A 25,807-nucleotide genomic window follows, 5' to 3' on the forward strand; every position below is an offset into this window, starting at 1 on the left:
CACTCGTTTGAAATAATAAGTCGTTTTTATTTTTACTAATTAGTCGTTGTGTTGTTTATTAACAATTACAAAATTAAAACTAAAATTAATTATAAAAACAATTTTGAGAAGCTATATTTAAAATTAAAATAATTCTTAGTTTATTCACAAACAAATATTTTCTTAATAATTCCTAATCCAAAAATAATATTCAATAAATAGAATTTGATAAATAATGGCTAAATCATATCCAACAACAAAATAGAGAGAGAGAAAGAGAATCGATAGTACCTGAGAGTGAAATGCCTCCGCTCCGATGTCCGATCAGCGATCAGGTTGTTGATAATATTTCTAGGGTTTAGTGAGAAAGCGATCGAGTTAGACTGGGAGAGAGAACGAAGAAGAAAGGGTATCGTCATAATAGGCTTTGGGGTTGTATAAATATCCTTTCTGTTATCACATTTGGGATGGGCTTTACATAAATATCACTTTCGTTTCTGAAAAAGACTAATTAGTAATTTTTCCCCTGAACTTTGAGATGTAGTAAATTGTGCCCCTGAACTTTTTAGGCCGTTAAAAATTCCCCTGAACTATTGAGATTGTTAAATTTAAGGACTTTTGTCTAATTTCATTCAATTTTACTGTTTCAGTGATTGTATATATACTAAATCATGCTCCCCAGACTTTGATATCTACCAAATCATGTCCCTCAAACTTTGATATGTACTAAATCATACCTCTTGAACATTCATCCATGTTAGAATTTTTTTTACTAAAATTAGACAAAAATCCTTAAATTTAACAATCTCAATAGTTATCTTTGTTTGGACAAATCATTACTGAATGTAAACAACTCTACCTTGAGTTAAGAAATGTTTCTATTATCTTTGTTAAACGATAAGCTAATGTGGTAGCTCATAACTTTGCTAGAGCTTCTATATTATATCCTGGTTGTCGTTTCGATATGGAGTCTGTTCCTATCGATTTGTTACCTTGTTTGGTAACGGAATTTGTTGGTTAATAAAATTTATTTTCCATTCAAAAAAAAAAAAAAAAATTCTCAATAGTTCGGGAGAATTTTTAACGGCCAAAAAAGTTCAGGATGCACGATTTAGTACATGTCAAAATTTAAGGAGAAAAATTACTAATTAGCCTTTGAAAAATTATAATAGAAATGTTAATATTAAAAATAATAATATAACCAAAATCATAAAATTTATTATTAGATATAACAGGAATTTTTATTAAATAAAACATATACTTTAAAGAATAATTTATTATTAGATGTTGGATTTCAAGGAATTGAACATTTTAGTAGAATTCATTCTTAAATTTGCAGGAGAAAATACACTCAACTTCTCATGAACTAACTAATATACTCAAATACTAATAGCAAGAACAGAATTACTTATGATTAATAATGTGTTGTGTTGTACAGTTTGTTAGTTATGAGTTGAGTGGTTCTCTGATGACCCAGGTTTAGTTGAGTGAGCCTAGTGATTAAGGGTGGTTGATTATTCCTCTATTTGGGAAGAGATGAACTCTCTTTTGGGAGATCTTCAAGTATCTCTAAAAGACTAAAAATTGGAACTTTGTAACTATAATGTCTTTAATATTAATGAAGATTTAGTCTCTAGATTTCATATCTATCAACTTATCCAACAAACTCAGTAGAAATGAACAAAGACATAATAAGGCTATCTAAAACAGATTTCTGTGCTTTCAACACAAAATTTCCCACAAAGGAAAAAAGATAAAATACATACTGAGTGAACAATTGCATACTCATACATAAAGATGCTCACACAGTGTGCAACAATTTCATGTAAATGTCAATCTAAGAAGCTCTCGAATAGAATCTGAAATAAATTTCAGATAAACAACCCTTACATATTTAAAGAATCAAATCAGTGTATTATTAGCACATTTCAAAACCAAACTAATGCTTATTTTTCACTGATCAGAACAAAACACATGCATTGATTCATAAACAAGATTACACCATAGGAAAAAAAAATACAGAAAGGCGAGAAATCAAAAGATTATGAAAATGGAAAAATGAAATCTTTGAAGAAATAGATGAAAGCTACAAGAAACCATTGTTTCTCAAAGTCATACCTGTGAGTGAAGCTGAGATGATAATGAAGCCGATTTGGACAACTGAACGGCCTATTAGCAAACGGAATCCCTCATCTCCGATCGGTGCCGATGGAGAGTAACGGAGAGCGAAGTATGGAGAGAGAAGCTCTGTATTGAACCCTAATAATATCACGTTATGGGTGTACTATTCTAATTGGGCCTAATTGGGCTAACTCAAATACTTAAGGCCCACAAATGGATAAGTTTAGAAATACTTTTTTTTTTTTTTGAGAAAATTAGACTCTATACCTTTTTTATATTAACCTCTTTTATTGTTATCTTATTTTTTAAAATCTATCATTTTTACCTTTTTTTTTAATACTTTACCGATTTTACCCCTGTCACCTCAATATACTCTCCATGTGACTCCCTTATATCAGGGTATTTTGGGTATAATACATATAAAAAGAGGTATGTTTCAATTAAATATAAAAGTAGAGGTAGTTTTGGTTAATTAATAAATAAAAGAGGTATTTCTCAATATACCCTTTTTTTTTAATCCATTACTCAAAACTATCCTCAAATTATATTTCATTAAAATATACTTAATTTAATGAGTGGATTGCCCAATATACTTTCATCTTCCACTTAAGTTTAACATATAATTTAAATTAACTTAAGGCATATAATGGGTATGCTTAAAAATATTAAATTGAATAAGATCAAATAGTAAAATTTATCAATTAATATATAATTAAATTGAATCTGAATATGCTTAAAAATATTAAATATGGTCTAATAAACTCTTAATTGGTTGCATGTTGATGTACGTTTACATTATTGTTTTTAGTAAAAATGTAAATAAATAAATAATTTGTGTTTTTCAACGAAAGGAAAAAAAAAAGTGTCGTTTTAAGTACTTTATGGCACATTAACTATACAGTAATCAGTAATCAGAATTGGAATAAATTAATGGAGAAATGTAACAAAATAAATGAAAAATAATCGGAATTAATATTTGTAATATGTTATTTACTAAAATTTTTTAGAAATGGAATAGTTGTGATTTATCTTGTTTACAAAAGACCCTCCCATTGTTAGATTGATCATTATTATGAACACACCTTTCATTAACCCTCCCATTGTTTTCAGACTCTGATTTATATACTCTTAATAAGTCTTTATATTTTCACTAGTTTGAGTATAGTAACCTTGTTCCAAATAAGAAATAAACCATCTAAAATCCAAACCTGATAAAACTCACTGCGTTTGAACTTTGAAATCTCTCTTTACCAACGTTCAAGGTTAAAAATAATATGTGCTTGGCATGTAAGTGAACAAAATTTCTGTAGTGTTATTAGACATTTAATGAAGAAATATTACATATTACGCCAGCAAAAAAAGCTTATTGTAAAGAAAGAGTATCGAGAAAAATCTTATTTCCGTTTTAGACAACAAACGAAGTACAATTAAACATGTTATTAAGCTTTAGATGGCAAATTTGGTTCAGCCTCTTTCTTGTTCTTCTGATCCTCAAACTTATCTATGGCCACTTGCAGCTCATCTGTACCTCCCACAGCCCTCATTGTGTAGAAATATACCCCAAAGACGAATGATGTCAATCCACCGGCAACTACAAAGTTCTTGGTCTTAGGTCCAAGGCTCGCGAATCCTGAAATTCCAGCCATCAAGCTTCTTGTGATTAAGTAAACTATAGAGTAGCCTCAGCCCCTGCCTTCTTCAACAGTCCTGTGGCCAAAGTAACTGCAGCTCTTGCGATTTTGACAGACTGTAATAAACCTAGAGCAAGCAATGAAATGAATTAATAAGTCGTTGTGTGTGAGTCTAAAATTTTCACTCGTTTGAAATAATAAGTCGTTTTTATTTTTACTAATTAGTCGTTGTGTTGTTTATTAACAATTACAAAATTAAAACTAAAATTAATTATAAAAACAATTTTGAGAAGCTATATTTAAAATTAAAATAATTCTTAGTTTATTCACAAACAAATATTTTCTTAATAATTCCTAATCCAAAAATAATATTCAATAAATAGAATTTGATAAATAATGGCTAAATCATATCCAACAACAAAATAGAGAGAGAGAAAGAGAATCGATAGTACCTGAGAGTGAAATGCCTCCGCTCCGATGTCCGATCAGCGATCAGGTTGTTGATAATATTTCTAGGGTTTAGTGAGAAAGCGATCGAGTTAGACTGGGAGAGAGAACGAAGAAGAAAGGGTATCGTCATAATAGGCTTTGGGGTTGTATAAATATCCTTTCTGTTATCACATTTGGGATGGGCTTTACATAAATATCACTTTCGTTTCTGAAAAAGACTAATTAGTAATTTTTCCCCTGAACTTTGAGATGTAGTAAATTGTGCCCCTGAACTTTTTAGGCCGTTAAAAATTCCCCGAACTATCGAGATTGTTAAATTTAAGGACTTTTGTCTAATTTCATTCAATTTTACCGTTTCTGATTGTATATATACTAAATCATGCTCCCCAGACTTTGATATCTACCAAATCATGTCCCTCAAACTTTGATATGTACTAAATCATACCTCTTGAACATTCATCCATGTTAGAATTTTTTTTACTAAAATTAGACAAAAATCCTTAAATTTAACAATCTCAATAGTTATCTTTGTTTGGACAAATCATTACTGAATGTAAACAACTCTACCTTGAGTTAAGAAATGTTTCTATTATCTTTGTTAAACGATAAGCTAATGTGGTAGCTCATAACTTTGCTAGAGCTTCTATATTATATCCTGGTTGTCGTTTCGATATGGAGTCTGTTCCTATCGATTTGTTACCTTGTTTGGTAACGGAATTTGTTGGTTAATAAAATTTATTTTCCATTCAAAAAAAAAAAAAAATTCTCAATAGTTCGGGAGAATTTTTAACGGCCAAAAAAGTTCAGGATGCACGATTTAGTACATGTCAAAATTTAAGGAGAAAAATTACTAATTAGCCTTTGAAAAATTATAATAGAAATGTTAATATTAAAAATAATAATATAACCAAAATCATAAAATTTATTATTAGATATAACAGGAATTTTTATTAAATAAAACATATACTTTAAAGAATAATTTATTATTAGATGTTGGATTTCAAGGAATTGAACATTTTAGTAGAATTCATTCTTAAATTTGCAGGAGAAAATACACTCAACTTCTCATGAACTAACTAATATACTCAAATACTAATAGCAAGAACAGAATTACTTATGATTAATAATGTGTTGTGTTGTACAGTTTGTTAGTTATGAGTTGAGTGGTTCTACGATGACCCGAAGTTTAGTTGAGTGAGCCTAGTGATTAAGGGTGGTTGATTATTCCTCTATTTGGGAAGAGATGAACTCTCTTTTGGGAGATCTTCAAGTATCTCTAAAAGACTAAAAATTGGAACTTTGTAACTATAATGTCTTTAATATTAATGAAGATTTAGTCTCTAGATTTCATATCTATCAACTTATCCAACAAACTCAGTAGAAATGAACAAAGACATAATAAGGCTATCTAAAACAGATTTCTGTGCTTTCAACACAAAATTTCCCACAAAGGAAAAAAGATAAAATACATACTGAGTGAACAATTGCATACTCATACATAAAGATGCTCACACAGTGTGCAACAATTTCATGTAAATGTCAATCTAAGAAGCTCTCGAATAGAATCTGAAATAAATTTCAGATAAACAACCCTTACATATTTAAAGAATCAAATCAGTGTATTATTAGCACATTTCAAAACCAAACTAATGCTTATTTTTCACTGATCAGAACAAAACACATGCATTGATTCATAAACAAGATTACACCATAGGAAAAAAATACGTAAAGGCGAGAAATCAAAAGATTATGAAAATGGAAAAATGAAATCTTTGAAGAAATAGATGAAAGCTACAAGAAACCATTGTTTCTCAAAGTCATACCTGTGAGTGAAGCTGAGATGATAATGAAGCCGATTTGGACAACTGAACGGCCTATTAGCAAACGGAATCCCTCATCTCCGATCGGTGCCGATGGAGAGTAACGGAGAGCGAAGTATGGAGAGAGAAGCTCTGTATTGAACCCTAATAATATCACGTTATGGGTGTACTATTCTAATTGGGCCTAATTGGGCTAACTCAAATACTTAAGGCCCACAAATGGATAAGTTTAGAAATACTTTTTTTTTTTTTTTTTGAGAAAATTAGACTCTATACCTTTTTTATATTAACCTCTTTTATTGTTATCTTATTTTTTAAAATCTATCATTTTTACCTTTTTTTTTAATACTTTACCGATTTTACCCCTGTCACCTCAATATACTCTCCATGTGACTCCCTTATATCAGGGTATTTTGGGTATAATACATATAAAAAGAGGTATGTTTCAATTAAATATAAAAGTAGAGGTAGTTTTGGTTAATTAATAAATAAAAGAGGTATTTCTCAATATACCCTTTTTTTTTAATCCATTACTCAAAACTATCCTCAAATTATATTTCATTAAAATATACTTAATTTAATGAGTGGATTGCCCAATATACTTTCATCTTCCACTTAAGTTTAACATATAATTTAAATTAACTTAAGGCATATAATGGGTATGCTTAAAAATATTAAATTGAATAAGATCAAATAGTAAAATTTATCAATTAATATATAATTAAATTGAATCTGAATATGCTTAAAAATATTAAATATGGTCTAATAAACTCTTAATTGGTTGCATGTTGATGTACGTTTACATTATTGTTTTTAGTAAAAATGTAAATAAATAAATAATTTGTGTTTTTCAACGAAAGGAAAAAAAAAAGTGTCGTTTTAAGTACTTTATGGCACATTAACTATACAGTAATCAGTAATCAGAATTGGAATAAATTAATGGAGAAATGTAACAAAATAAATGAAAAATAATCGGAATTAATATTTGTAATATGTTATTTACTAAAATTTTTTAGAAATGGAATAGTTGTGATTTATCTTGTTTACAAAAGACCCTCCCATTGTTAGATTGATCATTATTATGAACACACCTTTCATTAACCCTCCCATTGTTTTCAGACTCTGATTTATATACTCTTAATAAGTCTTTATATTTTCACTAGTTTGAGTATAGTAACCTTGTTCCAAATAAGAAATAAACCATCTAAAATCCAAACCTGATAAAACTCACTGCGTTTGAACTTTGAAATCTCTCTTTACCAACGTTCAAGGTTAAAAATAATATGTGCTTGGCATGTAAGTGAACAAAATTTCTGTAGTGTTATTAGACATTTAATGAAGAAATATTACATATTACGCCAGCAAAAAAAGCTTATTGTAAAGAAAGAGTATCGAGAAAAATCTTATTTCCGTTTTAGACAACAAACGAAGTACAATTAAACATGTTATTAAGCTTTAGATGGCAAATTTGGTTCAGCCTCTTTCTTGTTCTTCTGATCCTCAAACTTATCTATGGCCACTTGCAGCTCATCTGTACCTCCCACAGCCCTCATTGTGTAGAAATATACCCCAAAGACGAATGATGTCAATCCACCGGCAACTACAAAGTTCTTGGTCTTAGGTCCAAGGCTCGCGAATCCTGAAATTCCAGCCATCAAGCTTCTTGTGATTAAGTAAACTATAGAGTAGCCTCAGCCCCTGCCTTCTTCAACAGTCCTGTGGCCAAAGTAACTGCAGCTCTTGCGATTTTGACAGACTGTAATAAACCTAGAGCAAGCAATGAAATGAATTAATAAGTCGTTGTGTGTGAGTCTAAAATTTTCACTCGTTTGAAATAATAAGTCGTTTTTATTTTTACTAATTAGTCGTTGTGTTGTTTATTAACAATTACAAAATTAAAACTAAAATTAATTATAAAAACAATTTTGAGAAGCTATATTTAAAATTAAAATAATTCTTAGTTTATTCACAAACAAATATTTTCTTAATAATTCCTAATCCAAAAATAATATTCAATAAATAGAATTTGATAAATAATGGCTAAATCATATCCAACAACAAAATAGAGAGAGAGAAAGAGAATCGATAGTACCTGAGAGTGAAATGCCTCCGCTCCGATGTCCGATCAGCGATCAGGTTGTTGATAATATTTCTAGGGTTTAGTGAGAAAGCGATCGAGTTAGGCAGGAGAGAGAACGAAGAAGAAAGGGTATCGTCATAATAGGCTTTGGGGTTGTATAAATATCCTTTCTGTTATCACATTTGGGATGGGCTTTACATAAATATCACTTTCGTTTCTGAAAAAGACTAATTAGTAATTTTTCCCCTGAACTTTGAGATGTAGTAAATTGTGCCCCTGAACTTTTTAGGCCGTTAAAAATTCCCCTGAACTATTGAGATTGTTAAATTTAAGGACTTTTGTCTAATTTCATTCAATTTTACTGTTTCAGTGATTGTATATATACTAAATCATGCTCCCCAGACTTTGATATCTACCAAATCATGTCCTCAAACTTTGATATGTACTAAATCATACCTCTTGAACATTCATCCATGTTAGAATTTTTTTTACTAAAATTAGACAAAAATCCTTAAATTTAACAATCTCAATAGTTATCTTTGTTTGGACAAATCATTACTGAATGTAAACAACTCTACCTTGAGTTAAGAAATGTTTCTATTATCTTTGTTAAACGATAAGCTAATGTGGTAGCTCATAACTTTGCTAGAGCTTCTATATTATATCCCGGTTGTCGTTTCGATATGGAGTCTCGTTCCTATCGATTTGTTACCTTGTTTGGTAACGGAATTTGTTGGTTAATAAAATTTATTTTCAATTCAAAAAAAAAAAAAAAAATTCTCAATAGTTCGGGAGAATTTTTAACGGCCAAAAAAGTTCAGGATGCACGATTTAGTACATGTCAAAATTTAAGGAGAAAAATTACTAATTAGCCTTTGAAAAATTATAATAGAAATGTTAATATTAAAAATAATAATATAACCAAAATCATAAAATTTATTATTAGATATAACAGGAATTTTTATTAAATAAAACATATACTTTAAAGAATAATTTATTATTAGATGTTGGATTTCAAGGAATTGAACATTTTAGTAGAATTCATTCTTAAATTTGCAGGAGAAAATACACTCAACTTCTCATGAACTAACTAATATACTCAAATACTAATAGCAAGAACAGAATTACTTATGATTAATAATGTGTTGTGTTGTACAGTTTGTTAGTTATGAGTTGAGTGGTTCTCTGATGACCCAGGTTTAGTTGAGTGAGCCTAGTGATTAAGGGTGGTTGATTATTCCTCTATTTGGGAAGAGATGAACTCTCTTTTGGGAGATCTTCAAGTATCTCTAAAAGACTAAAAATTGGAACTTTGTAACTATAATGTCTTTAATATTAATGAAGATTTAGTCTCTAGATTTCATATCTATCAACTTATCCAACAAACTCAGTAGAAATGAACAAAGACATAATAAGGCTATCTAAAACAGATTTCTGTGCTTTCAACACAAAATTTCCCACAAAGGAAAAAAGATAAAATACATACTGAGTGAACAATTGCATACTCATACATAAAGATGCTCACACAGTGTGCAACAATTTCATGTAAATGTCAATCTAAGAAGCTCTCGAATAGAATCTGAAATAAATTTCAGATAAACAACCCTTACATATTTAAAGAATCAAATCAGTGTATTATTAGCACATTTCAAAACCAAACTAATGCTTATTTTTCACTGATCAGAACAAAACACAGGCATTGATTCATAAACAAGATTACACCATAGGAAAAAAAATACAGAAAGGCGAGAAATCAAAAGATTATGAAAATGGAAAAATGAAATCTTTGAAGAAATAGATGAAAGCTACAAGAAACCATTGTTTCTCAAACTCATACCTGTGAGTGAAGCTGAGATGATAATGAAGCCGATTTGGACCACTGAACGGCCTATTAGCAAACGGAATCCCTCATCTCCGATCGGTGCCGATGGAGAGTAACGGAGAGCGAAGTATGGAGAGAGAAGCTCTGTACTGAACCCTAATAATATCACGTTATGGGTCTACTATTCTAATTGGGCCTAATTGGGCTAACTCAAATACCTAAAGAGAAAATTGCATTGTATACTCACTTTATTTTATTTGTTTTAATTTTTACCATTATTTCCATATTCTTTTAAGATATACCCACTTTTATAAATGATTTGCCTATTATACCCTTTACATAAGTATAAATTATGTATTACACTTAAGTGAAAGGTAAGGATATATTAGACAATTCACTCATAAAAGTAGGTAGATTTTAATTGTATAAAATATGAAAGTATTTTTGATTAATTGATACAAAAAAGAGGTATTCTTCAACTTATCCCAATACTAAAGGCGCACTGGGATAAGTTGAGAAATACTTTTTTTTTAATCCAATACTCAAAACTATCCTAATTATATTTTATTAAAATATACTTAATTTTATGAGTGGATTGCCTAATATACTTTTATTTTTCACTTAAGTTTAACATATAATTTAGATTAACTTAAGAGATATAATGGGTATGCTTAAAAATATTAAATTGAATAAGATTTAACAATTAATATATAATTAGATTGATTCTGGATATGCTTAAAAATATTAAATATAATAAACTCTTAATTGGTTGCATGTTGATGTACGTTTACATTATTGTTTTTACATTGTTTTTAGTAAAAATGTAAATAAATAAATAATTTGTGTTTTCAACTAAAGGAAAAAAAAAGTGTCGTTTTAAGTACTTTATGGCACGTAAACTATACAGTACGTAATCAGAATTGGAATAAATTAATAGAGAAATGTAACAGAATAAATAAAAAATAATCGGAATCAATATTTGTAATATGTTGTTTACTAAAATTTTTCGAATTAGAATAGTTGTGATTTATATTGTTTACTTTATTAGGAAACATAATCGGAATGCTTAAATTGACTAAATTGCCTTTTTGAGTTAAACTATATTATATGGTAGTTATTTTGTTATTTTGTAAGACATATTTTAAAGGATAAAATTGTTATTATATATTTAATATTAAAAAATAAAATAAAAAATAATAAAAATCTATTACCCTTAATGACATTCCTTATAAAATTGGTGGGGAAAGTTCTCCCTAATTTATTCAACTTTTCCCTTTCCTAATTTTAATAATGCAAGTAAACAAATGTAAGAGAATGATTACCTTACTATTGATTCCCATTACTTATTAGTAAAGATGCCTATTGTATCGCTTAAAAAGAAGAGTATATTGTAATTTTTTTCTTATGAAACTACAATTGGTTATGGTTTTTGAAACGATCTTTATTTGAACATGTAATGTAAGAGATCGAGTATTTACTTGACTCTCAAATTATGGATGTTTATTATTATTATTTTATTTCAATCATATACATATAATTATTACTCACAAGCAATAAAGAGCAAATATTCTTCATATTCTTCTTCTTCTCAAAAATATTTATTTATTTCTACTACTGATAGTAAAGGGTAGAAAGCTTCCCAATAGTAATGGTTCTCAATGGCACAGAGATCATGGAAGCTCGACTCCTTGTCGATAGTTCTTGTGCCACAAAATGCATAGTGGGTCGTGAATCTGGTCTACTTCTAGTACATGACAATGCCAAGCTCACCACCAACACCACAACCATTAGTAATCTACCTGTAGGAGGTAATAGCCGTTGATCTAACATATCTTTCAGTAGCATATTCTCTGATGATATTTTCGATTGAGATGATGATAAAGATTCCAATAATTCTCCTGGATGCTTTCCCATCATAATTTCTAAAGCTACCACTCCAAAACTATACACATCACACTTTTCAGTCACACGCATGGTCAAAGCAAGCTCTGTACAACAAAATAAAAGTTCATGTAAGCACTAATTAGTAAGAGAAATGTTAAAGGGTACAGTAGTGCCCAACACTATCACGAGGCATCATACTTCTATTGTTGTAATTAAATATTAGGTGAAACCGAGTTAAATATCATAAAACACCGCTAACTAGGGAGGGGTGTGCATAAATCGATCTAATCCAATAAGAACCGACCGATCCAATTACAACCGACCGCAAAACATTGGATATCCAATTGTGATCGGATCGGATTGGATGTTATTTTTAAATATCCAATTGGATCGGATCGGATAGTGGATGTGGTGTCTAAAAATCCAATAGATCCAACATCCAATCGAACTAATTAGTATTTTCATTTAGTTTGGATGAGTAATTAGATTTTATATTGTTATACATCAAATTTATAGGTATATATGAAAATTAACATTAAAGTTTTACTTTTTTTTTTTACTTAGATTGGATGGATCCAGTCCAATCCAATACATACTGGATCTAAAATATTGGATGGATTCGATCCGATCCAAAAAATACTAGGTCTAAAATATTAGATAAACACAAATTAAACAAATAAATATATATAAAATACATCCAATGGATGTTGGATCGATTGGATGACGAAATTAATTGGATCGGATCGGATAATAAAATCTAACATCCAATATATGATTGGATCGGATCTGAATAGGCCTAAAAATATTGGATGTGATCCAATAAACACCCCTACCTCTAACTATTCATAAAACTCGAGTTTTGCCAAATAACAATGCTTAGTAACGAGTACAATATTTATACCTGGGGCCATATAACCGTAGGATCCAGCTACATTTGTCCAAATGGAGGAGTCAGGGATCAACAATTGAGCTATACCAAAGTCTGATAGAATGGGAACAAAATCTGAGCCAAGTAGTACATTGTTCAAAGACACGTCGCGATGGACAATTGGTGGAGAACAATCGTGGTGCAAGTATGAGATTGCGTGGGCCAATCCTTGAACTATCTCCACCCTTGAATCCCAATCAAGATTTGTTGAGCCATATAATACTTTAGAAAGACTACCTCTTTTTGCATATTGATACACCAAGTACATTTCACTTTTTCTTGAAATGAACCCATAAAGCTTTATGATGTTCCGATGTCGGACTTCGGTTAGAGTTTGAATCTCATTCTCAAAACTGATGCGATTAACTTCTAAAATATCACTTGAATCTGACACGTGCAACCGCTTAACTGCCGAAATTAGCTCATGTGATCTCAATATGGCCTTGTAAACAGTACCAAAACCTCCTTTCCCAATACAGTACTTGTCATCAAAGTCTTCAGTTGCCTCTACAATTTCTCCAAATGTGAATTTTGCTTCCTTCTCCCATATGAATGACTTGTTCATTTCATTATTGTTGGCACCTTTTCTACTCTTATCCATCACTTTGGATTCATGACAAAATATGAGAATGATTACAATGGTAGTAACAAACAATATTAGGCTACAAACAAGACCAAAGACTAAAATGTGACTACCATTGCTAGCTTTGTTTTTTTGCATTCTGCAGGGCTTAAGTCCTGTAGCTTTTCCACACAATCCAAGATTTCCATCATAAACACATTTTGATGCATTTTGGAAAACAAGTCCAGTTGGGATCGGACTGTCAAATTGTTGTAAGAAAAATTTATGTAGCTTATGCTTATTAGGTGGGAAAATGATTGTGGAATACTACCTGAGAGGTGGTTACGAGAGATGTCGAGAATTTCTAGCATTGTAAGCTTTGACAGGCTTGAAGGTATTTCTCCAACAAGTAAATTGCTGCTAAGATCCAATGCATAATGCAAGGAGCCCAAATTTCCAAGCTCTGGTGGTATTTCACTTGACGAACATTGTGGCCGAGGTTTAAGCTATGTAAATTTTCAAAGCTACCAAGCCAACTGGTATCTTACCTACTAAATTGTTTGTCGACAAATCAAGATACCGTAGCCCACTCAAGTTTAATAGACTCATAGGGATTTCTTCGTTAAATGATTATTGCTAAGATTAAGGTACAAAAGTTTAAGATTTACCAATTGATTTGGGATTGGCCCATTCAATTTGTTGGACTCCAAGTTCAAAACTTGCAACTTCATCAAATTCCCAAGTTCAGATGGGATCTTACCAGCAATTTTATTATGACCCATTTGTAATGTGGTGAGATTTTGGCATTGTCCCCACATACTTGAAACATGACCGATGAATTGGTTGTTGTTTAAGAAAATGGAATCAAGATGTGGGTGAACACCAAAAGCATTAGTGATGTTGCCTGTGAATCGATTCCCATCAAACCTTACTCTTTTTAATTTGGTGCAATTTCTCAAGCACTCGGGCAATGGCCCTGTAAAGCTGTTGTTATTTACACTCAAATATTCTAGATTAAACCCACTACACAAACCTTGTGGAAACTCTCCAAAGAAGCTGTTGTTTGTAAACACAACGATGCTCAAATTAGGACTATTCTTCCCAAAGTCTCTAGGGATTTGCCCAGTGAAATTATTGCTAATAACAGAGAACTTCTCCAAGTTACTAAGACTGGAAATATTAACCTAAGAATCCTCCCGATAGTTGATTAGTGCCGACAATAAAATTTGTGAGGAATTCTAGATTTCCAATCGCTGGTGGGATGATTCCAACTAGATTGTTGTTGAAAAGGTACACATGGATGAGGTTTTTGAGGTTCCATAGAGAAGTTGGAATTGGACCTATGAGATGGTTACGAGAAAGATCCAATCTTTTGAGTTTCTTCAAGTTTCCAATCTTTGAAGGAATTGAACCAGTGAAATTATTGTTAGAAACAACTAAGTCCTCCAAGTTACTAAGCATGGAAATATTAACTGACAACTCTCCTGATAGTTGGTTGTTATCTACATAAAAAAAGATGAGGTTTTTGAGGTTCCACAAAGAAACTGGAATTGGACCTATGAGATTGTTTTTAGACAAGTCAAGGAAGGTCAAGTTCCTACACTTTGATATGAAACCTGGGAATGTTGTGAAAAACCGTGTTTTTGCAAATGTCAGTTATATATAAGAAAATATAAAAACTGTAATCGTTTGCAGCAGCAGAAAGTAATTCTGCTACAGCAAAACTGAACAGGCAGAATATAAAATATTTTGCAGAAAAATAAATAACTTGACACAAGAGATTTATACGTGGTATCAGTGTTCTCACGAACACTCCTAGTCCACGGGGCCACGCCCAGAGAATGAAATCAATTAATAAAGTATCAAAATTACAAAGACAATTGACTTAAACAAGTTTAGACTCCCTCTAAAGTATTGCCGCAATCCTTTGTAATCCACTTTATGAATCTGACTTCTTGAAACACCTTCAAGCCCGAACTCCCTTCGTCTTTGAAGTGTGAGTGCTTACTTCCTCCCGAAGTAAGGCTTTAGCAAGTCTTCTCCCGAAGACCAAGTGCTTACTTCCTCCCGAAGTAAGGCTTAATCAAGTCTTCTCCCGAAGACCAATCTCTTGTTCAGTCAAGTAGTTCTTCACAACCTCTAAGATAGAGTAAGAACAGAAATAGAACAACTAGAACCTAGGTGAACAACTAGGCTCTCACAAAACAAAGAAACACTCTCTTCTCACAAAAGATAAATGCAAAAAATGAATATTGGAAGAGGTAATCCGAATGGTTGCTCTCTAGGCTCTATTTATAGACCATAGAAACCAAAGAGGCAACCACAAGTTCGAATTAGCAGCTGTACAAAAACTTTCCAAAAACAAACACGATCTGCTACAACAGATTCGGTTGCTGACGAAGCAGATCTGCCCAGAAACGGGAAACTTACTAAAATCGGGTCCGATCTTCTTTCAAAGCTTGATTCCTGCCAAAAACAGATTATACATTCTGATTGTATCAAGATACAATCGAAATTAAAAAGGAAAAGGCAATAATCAAAGTTTCCCTTAAAAGGACAACTTTCCAAAAGAGAATTTCTTCTCTTTTGAGAAGTTTTCAACAAAGGAAAGTTCAGCTGAAAGTGCAACTTTCCAAACAAGGAAAATGGCAACTTATAACCGAATAAAAGAGGTAAGATTTCGAAAATTAATGCAAAGCAATCTTACCATAAAAAGGAAAAATTATTTTGTCACCTAACTTGCCAAAAAAGGACTTTACAATCTCCCCCTTTGGCACTTTAGATGAACAAAATAATTTTTTCCATAAAGTACCTGCAATGCAAAGTTAGCAAGAGCAACCAATACTACTCCCCCTGAATAACACAATCGAATATCACAATGAACACAAAGAACATGCTAACTTTAAACATTAAGGTCATAAGTACTAACAAACCACAACTCCCCCTGAAAAAAGGGTCCAGAGTTGGGCAACACAAACCAAAAAATATAATATCTCTCCCCCTTTTTGTTTATCGGAGTGCCAAAGTAAACAAAGAACAAAAATAAACCAAAGTTTAAGTAAAAAGAAACAAACTATAACACTTTAAGGTTTGGAGAGTTGAATTAAGGTGGACAGTTGCCTGGACATGTCATGCTGGACATCAGCCATTGCTTCAAGTCGAGTGTACACATTCTGAAGTTCTGACTTGACTTCCAGGAGCTCTGCAGCAGCAGAGCCTGAACTTGCACCCGGCCAGGGAAGCAAAGACCAGGCGCACCAGCCTTTGGCCGTTTTTGGAACACACCATCAAAATACTCAGAAGGTTGGAATGTAGGGCCAGTGATGGGAGGCTCAAGTGTTTCATGTGCTTGGGCCACATTCTTCTGAGAGGATAAAACCTTATAGATTAAATTTGGAAACACAAGTTTGAAGGTTGGCTTTTTACCTCTTCGAAAGGAGACAATCTGGTTGAGAATATGAGAGGCTAGATCAATGGAAGTTCCAGAGGTGATGCGGTACAGGAGTGTAGCCACTTCTTGAGACACCACGGTCTTGTTCGAATTTGGAACCCAATTGCTAAGTGCAAACCGCATAAGGGAAGCATGAGCAAAAGTGAGGTGAGTAATTCGAAGACTCTCCCCTGGTTTCAATTCAGAACGTGCACCAGTGAGTTCAGAGTGCATCAAGTCACGATCCATGGACATCACAGCATTGGAAACATTCTCAGGCAATTGCAGGGCCTGAGCAATATCCTTTTCAGAAAATGAGAACCAATGACCCCTAACATACACTCTTCTATACAGTCTAGAGTTCTCATCAAGGAAATCATCAGTAAGATTAGCATAAAACTCTTTAATAATGTTAGCAATGAATCCAATAAAACCAGTAAGAGTGTGTTCCCATTGATGAAATTGGATGAACTTTACAATACCATAAACACGATGGGCATGCAAATCATAATTCCTCTCACTTTCAAACTTACGAGTTGCATAAAGATTCCAGTCACGCTCATTGTCTCGATAGTAAAAAGTTGGACAGCCAGAGATAGAGGAAGGGATATTACCAGATGGAGGATCTTCCATGGGCTGCTTGCCTTTGGCAGCAGCAGAGGCCTTTGCTGCAGAAGCAGTTTTTGAACGAGGAGGCTCTGGCTCGAGTTCTGTGTCCTCACTGTCCTTCTCAGTATGCAGAGAAACTGATTTGTCTGAAGAGACTTCCATTGGATCCTCTTCTTCTGAACTGGAACTCGAGGAAGCCGAGGGAGGATTGGTCTTGAGTTTCTTCTTGGCTGGAGGAGCAGACTTCTCTCGAGATTGAGAGGCTTGAAGTTCTTTCTCAGCCGAGGCTTGCTGGGCTCGAGTTCGAGTGGAAGGGCCTGTTGGAGTGGTGCCAGCCATTGATGCAGCAGGAGGAGGAACAGCCAATGGAGGAGGAGATTCCTTCGAGGATTCAGACGACGAAGTCCAGGTGCGATAGGGCCTTACAGATTTGCGAGCAACTTGCTTGGGTGGACGTTTTGGCTTCTCGGCTTGAGATTCACGCTGGGGAAGCGATGAATCTCCAGGCTTTGCAATAGCAGGAGGAGGAACTGAGGCAGCAGGGGGTGCACTAGAAGGAGTTGGGACGGTTTCTTCTAATTTTTTAGAGTGCCCTAGATTTTTGGTTCTCACCATTTTGAAACTGAAATAGAAGATGAATAGTGTCTGACAAAGGAACAAGAAGAAGGTTCGGGTAGGTGGTGAAATAAGTGACAAAATTTGGTTTATATAACCTTGGAATCAAAACAAGAAAAAGGAAACCAATTTTGAAAAATCAAATGAAACCGCCAGCCCATGAACCAAAAGAGGAAACCGCCCACTTCTCAACTCCTTTCCCCCTTTTTTTTTTTTTTTAAAAAAATAAAAGGAAACTAGAAATGCCAACAAATTTTTCCAAAAATAAAGCAATCTTTCAAGAATAAAGACACATTACCATATAAAGATTAATCTTTACTTGGAAAAATATCATAATAAATCAAAGAAAGAATGAATGTTGATACTTACCATTTATGCACAAGATTTTCCTTGACCCATGAAGCAAGTCACACGCCTCCCTCCCTTTTTTTTATTTATTTTTTTTATTATTTTTTTTTATTTTAAAATAAAACCGAAACTAAAAAAAATGTGTACAGTGAGTATATGTGATTCGAATCAAGCAGAGAAATCAAATATCATTGACAATTGACAAAGTAGATTACATGTTATGCTTTCAAGGAAAATAACTAATTAGAATCTCATGAGATGATCATACTTAATTGATGTTGAAGAAAAAGATATGCATGTTACTGAGAATTGTGAACCAGGATTATTAATTTAATTTTAATAGAGGAGACTTACAGAGTTGAACACACTTATCAGACATAAGTGTGTGCAGTGAAAATAGGATCATTGTCCTTGGCATGATTTTTCATTTTCGCCTTTTTCAAATTGATCCCGCAACTGGATGCTTTCACACCATACTGAAGGTAGCCCTTTTCTATGGTAGTGCATCCTCATCATAGTTGCTAATTACAATGTTCCAGCTTACTCATCAGATGGCTTTCACACTTCAGTATGGGTAGCTCTATTCCAGCAAGGGGCCTGACAAGCATGAAACAAAAATTGCTCAACTCTGTATAAGAACATTTTTTTAATCCCAGACACAAATAAAGAGTAACATGAATCTTTTAAAACAACATCACAAAGTATGATCAGACAGAGATCCTAACTAATTATATTCCAAAAGCATAAACATGATTTGTCAAAAACAATGATAGAAGAATTAGAGCTAGAGAAGAATCACACAACACTATTGTACACGAATGATGAACAGATAAAATTAAACAATGCAAACTCCCAAAGACTTTCTGAGGGAGTCAAAGCGACTTGCATCTAGGGCCTTTGTGAAAATATCAGCTAATTGTTTTTCAGTATCAACATATTCTAATTGCAATGATTTATTTTCAACAAGTTCCCTAATAAAGTGGTGTCTTATATCAATGTGCTTTGTTCTAGAGTGTTGAACAGGATTTTTGGAAATATTTATGGCACTAGTATTGTCACAAAAAATAGTCAAAACACCCAAATCAAACCCATAATCAATCAACATTTGTTTCAACCACAATAGTTGAGTGCAACAACCGCCAGCGGCTATGTACTCGGCTTCGGAGTGGATAAGGAGATGGAATTCGTTTCTTGCTATGCCAAGATACTAGATTATTCCCAAGGAAGAAACACCCTCCACTTGTGCTCTTTCGATCATCAGCATTTCCTGCCCAATCTGCATCACTAAAACAAGCAAGATTTGAATTGGTATCTTTCGAGTACCAAATTCCATAATCAGGAGTGCTATTAACATATCTAATAATCCTTTTTACGAAACTCGATACATGAGATTCCATAGGATTACTTTGATATGTAGCACACACTCCCACACTGTAACATATATCAGGGCGACTAGCAGTTAAATACAAAAGACTTCCAATCATGCTACGATAGAGTGTAGTGTCTACCTTTACTCCATTCTCATCTTTTGTTAATTTCAGTGTGGTGCTCATAGGAGTACTTACCTGCTTAGCCGATTCAAGGCCAAATTTCTTGACAAGGTTCTTAGCATACTTGCTTTGAGATACAAATGTACCTCCTTCCATTTGTCTCACTTGAAGACCAAGAAAGAAATTAAGCTCACCAACCATGCTCATTTCAAATTCACTTTTCATTTGATCAACAAATACCTGCACTTCATGGTTAGATGTAGACCCAAAAACTATATCATCAACATAAATTTGAGCAATGATAAAATCAGATTTTATATGTTTGATGAAAAGAGTTTTATCCACACTACCTCTGTGATAGCCATGAGAAAGTAAAAATTGAGTCAACTTTTCATACCAAGCTCGAGGAGCTTGTTTCAGTCCATACAAAGCTTTTTCAAGTTTGTATACATGGTCTGGAAATTGAGGATCTTCGAATCCTTTTGGTTGCTCAACATAAACTTCCTCATTCAAAATACCATTAAGGAAAGCAGATTTCACATCCATTTGAAACAGTTTAATATTGAGAATACAAGCAATACATAAAAGTAAACGTATTGATTCTAATCTTGCAACAGGAGCAAAAGTTTCATCAAAATCAATACCTTCTACCTGAGTGTACCCTTGTGCCACCAAACGAGCCTTGTTTCTCACAATTGTACCGAACTCATCACTTTTATTTTTAAATAACCACTTTGTTCCAATAACATTTATACCTTTTGGTCTTCGGACCAAAATCCATACCTTGTTGCGAACAAATTGGTTGAGTTCCTCTTGCATTGCATTGAGCCATTCCTCAAAGGTCATGGCTTCCTTCACATTTTTCGGTTCATATTGAGAAACAAAGCAAAGAAAGCTGATTAAATTAATGTACCTTCTGCGAGTTACCATGCTTTCTTCAGGATTTCCAAGGATGAGATCTTTTGGATGATTCGGTTTGACTCGGTGCTTGGTTCTTTCCGAATAGAGTCGTTGATGATGTTTGGATGAGTCAAGATAGACGGTTACGGTTCTCCGAGTTTCGAGTTGCGGTGAGCAGATTCGTCATTTGCAGCATCAGCAATGGGTTCTGCTGCATCAGGATCTGTTGTTACAACTTTTGGAGGAATATCCATGAGACTATCTATCTTGGCTTCTGTGGAAAACTCTGAAAAATCTCTAAAATCATCAACAACCACATTAGCTGATTCCAAAACAAACTTTTTGAGTTCTCATGTTATAAACACGATAAGCTCTACTGTTTAAGGAATATCCAATAAACACACCAACATCACTTTTAGCATCAAATTTACCAATATGCTCACGATCTCTATAGACATAACACACACATCCAAAAACATGAAAATGACTTACATTGGGGCGCTTACCTTTCCAGATTTCATAAGATGTTTTTGAGGTACCTGGACGAATAAACACTCGTTTATTATGTAGCAAGCTGTGTTAATAGCTTCAGCCCATAATCGCTTTGTCAACTTCTTGCTATTTAACATCACTCTTGCCATTTCCTGCAAAGTTCGAGTCTTCCTCTCAACAACTCCATTTTGTTGAGGAGTTTTGGGAGCCGAAAATTCATGAGTTATACACCGTAGACTTGCAAAAATCATCATACACGGAATTTTCAAACTCCTTACCATGATCACTTCGAATTCGAACAATTTTCCCAATATTACAACCTTTCTCAACTCTTAATCTCAGACACAGAGTTTTAAAGGCATCAAAAGTGTCAGATTTTTCTCTTAAGAAATCTACCCAAGTAAACCGAGAGAAATCATCAACACACACAAAGATATATCGTTTACCATTCAAACTTTCAACTTGGATTGGACCCATAAGATCCATGTGAAGCAATTCCAATACCTTTGAGGTATTGATATCAGACACAGGCTTGTGAGTGATTTTTAATTGCTTCCCAAGTTGACACGGTTCACACTTACCTTCACTTTCCTTACCAAGCTTGGGAAGACCTCGAACAATACTGCATTTGACGGCTTTTTTCTGTGTTTTTAAAATTAATATGCCCAAGCTTGGCATGCCACGGATCCGTGGTGTTGTTGATAGCTGAGTGACAAGTAAACACAGGGGTTAGAGTGTAACAGTTATCATTGGATCGAAATCCTTGCAAGATACATTCATTGTCATCATTCATAACATAACAATGATCACTATCAAAAGAAACAGTAAACCCTTGATCACAGATTTGACTGATGCTAAGTAAATTAGCCCTCAGTCCTTCAACTAACATCACATTTTTCAGTCTAGGTAATCCTTCAAAATTTAGAGTTCCCATACCAACAACTTTTCCTGATAAGCCATTACCAAACGTGACTTCTCCACATTGCATAGGCCGTATGTTAGTCAAAAAATCCTTGTCACCTGTCATGTGTCTAGAGCAACCACTGTCAAAATACCACATTTGAGATGCAGCAGCTTTTATCGTAAAAACCAAATTTTAGACACTTCTTTTTCACCCATACTTGTTTCAAACCTTTATGTTTCTTTTGAGATTTTTTCAAATTATCAAAATAATTTGTTTTAAACAGGTTATTTAATGTGAAACATTTAGGTCTGATATGTCCTTTTCTACCACAGAAATGACAAATGGGAACAAATCTTTTTACCTGAGATCTTACCTTTTTCGAAAATCCTGGAGATTTTGCAGCATCAGAAGCTGTTCTTGCTGCCACAGGCTGTGAAATTGATACGGCAGAGTTTGTGGCCTCATGGTGATTCGTTGGAACACTTGATTTTACAAACTTCGTGACTCCAGAACTTTCCATTCCATTAGAACCAAGGCCTGCAAAACCTCTCTGACCTGCATTCTGAGCTTTTTCAAAAATAGAAGATCCAGGATTAAGCATTTGAACATTTTTCTTAAAGTTTTCAAGTTCCTTCTTTAATAGAGAGATTTTTTCATCTTTATCACAAACACTTGTCTCATATTCTTTTATTTTCAACTCACACATTTCAATTTGATGAGACAATTTTTTATTCAATTTATTCAACTCTCTATTTTCAGAAGCAACCTGAATCCATTTTTCATACATGACTTTGTATGATTCAGCAAGAGATTCTTCACAGATTTCAGACTCATCTGAATCTGATTCCTCTTGTTTGGTGGTATTATTCAGACATACCAATCTATCTTTCACCTGTGAATCACACAACACATTAGTCATAACAGAGGTTAGGGCAACATTTTCAGTAATATCTTCATCACTTTCGGTTTCATCATCACTCCAAGTGACATTGAAACTTTTCTTATTCTTTTTCAAAGTGTTTGCACACTCAGATTGAATATGCCCAAAACCTTCACATTCCCTGCACTGAATTCCCTTTTTGTTAGAGACAGATGGTTTAATGAAAGTATTACCTTTTGAACCTTTCGAAATATTCTTTTTATTTCCCATCTTTTTCATATATTTCTGAAAATTCTTAGTTAATAAAGCAATCTCATCATCACATTCACTATCAGAATTTTCATTATCAGCAACTTTCAAAGCAATACTTTTACCTTTATCAGCAATGGATTTGGGTTTGTCCTTTTGTTTAATCTGTTGATTTAATTCAAAAGTACGTAAGGAACCCATCAATTCTTCCACTTTCAAAGTGCTAAAATCTTTAGCTTCCTCCATTGCCAAAAGTTTCGTATCAAACCTCTCTGGAAGAACTCTAACAATTTTTCTCACAAGAACAGAGTCTACAAGCTTTTCTCCAAGAGCAAAATATTCATTAGCAATGTCAGATAATTTTTCATAGAATTCGGCTTAAAGTTTCATTATCGGACATTCTAAGCTCATCAAATTTAGTTTGAAGCATGATAAATCTAGATCTTTTCACATCGAAGTTCCTTCAAACCGAGTTTGAAGAATCTCCCAAGCTTCCTTAGCGAAACACAAGATGATATAAGTTTAATGTAACCCTCACCTACACCATTAAAGATAGCATGCAAGGCTTTGCTATTGTAGGCAGATAGTTTATCATCTTCATAGACCATTCCGGTTCGGATTTTATAATAGTATTACCTGAAGAATCTGTCTCAACTGGAGGAGACCAACCTGATAGAACCATTCTCCACGCCTTCTCATCTTGAGATTTGATGAAGGCTCTCATTCTAACTTTCCAGTAAGGATAGTTAGAGTCATTAAGCAATGGTGGTCTAGAAATAGAACTTCCTTCTGCAAAAAATGACATTCTAACAAAAACGTTATAGGACCACACTAAGAGTTTAGTGTCCCGCTCTGATACCAAATGAAAAACCGTGTTTTTGCAAATGTCAGTTATATATAAGAAAATATAAAAACTGTAATCGTTTGCAGCAGCAGAAAGTAATTCTGCTACAGCAAAACTGAACAGGCAGAATATAAAATATTTTGCAGAAAAATAAATAACTTGACACAAGAGATTTATACGTGGTATCAGTGTTCTCACGAACACTCCTAGTCCACGGGGCCACGCCCAGAGAATGAAATCAATTAATAAAGTATCAAAATTACAAAGACAATTGACTTAAACAAGTTTAGACTCCCTCTAAAGTATTGCCGCAATCCTTTGTAATCCACTTTATGAATCTGACTTCTTGAAACACCTTCAAGCCCGAACTCCCTTCGTCTTTGAAGTGTGAGTGCTTACTTCCTCCCGAAGTAAGGCTTTAGCAAGTCTTCTCCCGAAGACCAAGTGCTTACTTCCTCCCGAAGTAAGGCTTAATCAAGTCTTCTCCCGAAGACCAATCTCTTGTTCAGTCAAGTAGTTCTTCACAACCTCTAAGATAGAGTAAGAACAGAAATAGAACAACTAGAACCTAGGTGAACAACTAGGCTCTCACAAAACAAAGAAACACTCTCTTCTCACAAAAGATAAATGCAAAAAATGAATATTGGAAGAGGTAATCCGAATGGTTGCTCTCTAGGCTCTATTTATAGACCATAGAAACCAAAGAGGCAACCACAAGTTCGAATTAGCGATTTGTACAAAAACTTTCCAAAAACAAACACGATCTGCTACAACAGATTCGGTTGCTGACGAAGCAGATCTGCCCAGAAACGGGAAACTTACTAAAATCGGGTCCGATCTTCTTTCAAAGCTTGATTCCTGCCAAAAACAGATTATACATTCTGATTGTATCAAGATACAATCGAAATTAAAAAGGAAAAGGCAATAATCAAAGTTTCCCTTAAAAGGACAACTTTCCAAAAGAGAATTTCTTCTCTTTTGAGAAGTTTTCAACAAAGGAAAGTTCAGCTGAAAGTGCAACTTTCCAAACAAGGAAAATGGCAACTTATAACCGAATAAAAGAGGTAAGATTTCGAAAATTAATGCAAAGCAATCTTACCATAAAAAGGAAAAATTATTTTGTCACCTAACTTGCCAAAAAAGGACTTTACATGTTGAATTAAAGTGGTTCTTACAAAGAACAAGGTAGGTTAAGGAAGGCATGCTTGAAAAATTAGACCACTCAGAATTCTCCAAATTATTATATCCAAGTGATAAGTTCCGTATCTTTGGTAGATTGGTGAGCTGGTAAGGAATTGACCCATTAAGAAAGTTGTTGTAGAGATTGAGATATTGAAGCTCTGACAATTGGCTTATCTCCACTGGAATTTCTCCTTCAAAATCATTGTCACTTAAGTCCAACAAAGTGAGCTTGGCGAGATTACCAATGGCTTTTGGGATCGAACCGGCGAGTTTGTTGTTGTTGAGGTTGAAGATAGTGATGTTAAGGAATGGAGAGAAGTTGAAGTTGTCCAATGTTCCATTGAGTTCCAAGTTGGAGAGATCTATTTGTGAGATTTCTCCATTGGAACCATCACATACAACATTTGTCCAATTGCAAAGATTAATGATGTTGTTGTTGAACCATCACATACGAGTTCTTGAAACTATTTTCATGGTGTTGTTTACTTCAGTTTCTAAAGCTTGATATGAATAATGATGATTCAAATTCTAGAAAATTATTATTATTATCATTATTGTGTTCAACACTGAAAATGACAAAAGCTAAT

At 33.4% G+C, this 25,807-nt stretch overlaps 2 protein-coding genes and 1 long non-coding RNA gene across 4 annotated transcripts; all 3 read right to left on the minus strand.

Annotated features, from left to right (window-relative positions):
• Nucleotides 1–3,843: 3,843 nt before the first annotated feature.
• On the minus strand, nucleotides 3,844–10,135 carry LOC133037507 (uncharacterized). Its single transcript, XR_009687597.1, has 5 exons — nucleotides 9,919–10,135; nucleotides 8,094–8,153; nucleotides 6,005–7,768; nucleotides 4,184–4,275; nucleotides 3,844–3,858 (listed from the first exon to the last, which is right to left on the minus strand). It is a non-coding gene; the product is annotated as an uncharacterized LOC133037507 (long non-coding RNA).
• A 1,228-nt stretch (nucleotides 10,136–11,363) lies between these two features.
• LOC133037419 (MDIS1-interacting receptor like kinase 2-like) lies at nucleotides 11,364–13,749 on the minus strand. Of its 2 annotated transcripts, XM_061114694.1 has the most exons (3): nucleotides 13,412–13,749; nucleotides 12,689–13,318; nucleotides 11,364–11,891 (listed from the first exon to the last, which is right to left on the minus strand). In XM_061114694.1, the coding sequence occupies exons 1-3, from the start codon at nucleotides 13,434–13,436 to the stop codon at nucleotides 11,515–11,517; spliced, it is 1,032 nt and encodes a 343-aa protein (XP_060970677.1). In that variant the 5' UTR covers nucleotides 13,437–13,749; the 3' UTR covers nucleotides 11,364–11,514. The 2 variants fall into 2 exon arrangements, with proteins under 2 accessions (XP_060970677.1, XP_060970678.1); XM_061114695.1 differs by having other exon boundaries at nucleotides 12,689–13,588.
• Nucleotides 13,750–13,882: 133 nt separating this feature from the next.
• Nucleotides 13,883–16,956, minus strand: LOC133037197 (leucine-rich repeat receptor-like protein kinase PEPR2). Its single transcript, XM_061114064.1, has 5 exons — nucleotides 16,893–16,956; nucleotides 16,398–16,539; nucleotides 16,211–16,221; nucleotides 14,550–14,779; nucleotides 13,883–14,461 (listed from the first exon to the last, which is right to left on the minus strand). The coding sequence occupies exons 1-5, from the start codon at nucleotides 16,954–16,956 to the stop codon at nucleotides 13,883–13,885; spliced, it is 1,026 nt and encodes a 341-aa protein (XP_060970047.1).
• Between the last annotated feature and the right edge of the window lie 8,851 nt (nucleotides 16,957–25,807).

This window comes from Cannabis sativa, chromosome 4 (genome assembly GCF_029168945.1).
Source record: "Cannabis sativa cultivar Pink pepper isolate KNU-18-1 chromosome 4, ASM2916894v1, whole genome shotgun sequence".
Classification (NCBI taxonomy): domain Eukaryota; kingdom Viridiplantae; phylum Streptophyta; class Magnoliopsida; order Rosales; family Cannabaceae; genus Cannabis; species Cannabis sativa.

Coding starts and splice junctions, on each gene's coding strand:
- LOC133037419 (XM_061114695.1), bottom strand. CDS start 13,436: ATGCAAAAAAACAAAGCTAGCAATGGTAGTCACATTTTAGTCTTTGGT. Junction 11,892..12,688: donor CTACGGTTATATGGCCCCAG/GTATAAATATTG, acceptor TTTGTTGTACAG/AGCTTGCTTTGACCATGCGT.
- LOC133037197 (XM_061114064.1), bottom strand. CDS start 16,956: ATGGATCGTGACTTGATGCACTCTGAACTCACTGGTGCACGTTCTGAA. Junction 16,540..16,892: donor TGAATTGAAACCAGGGGAGA/GTCTTCGAATTA, acceptor AAACGGCCAAAG/GCTGGTGCGCCTGGTCTTTG. Junction 14,462..14,549: donor ACCTTTTCAACAACAATCTA/GTTGGAATCATC, acceptor GAGGATTCTTAG/GTTAATATTTCCAGTCTTAG.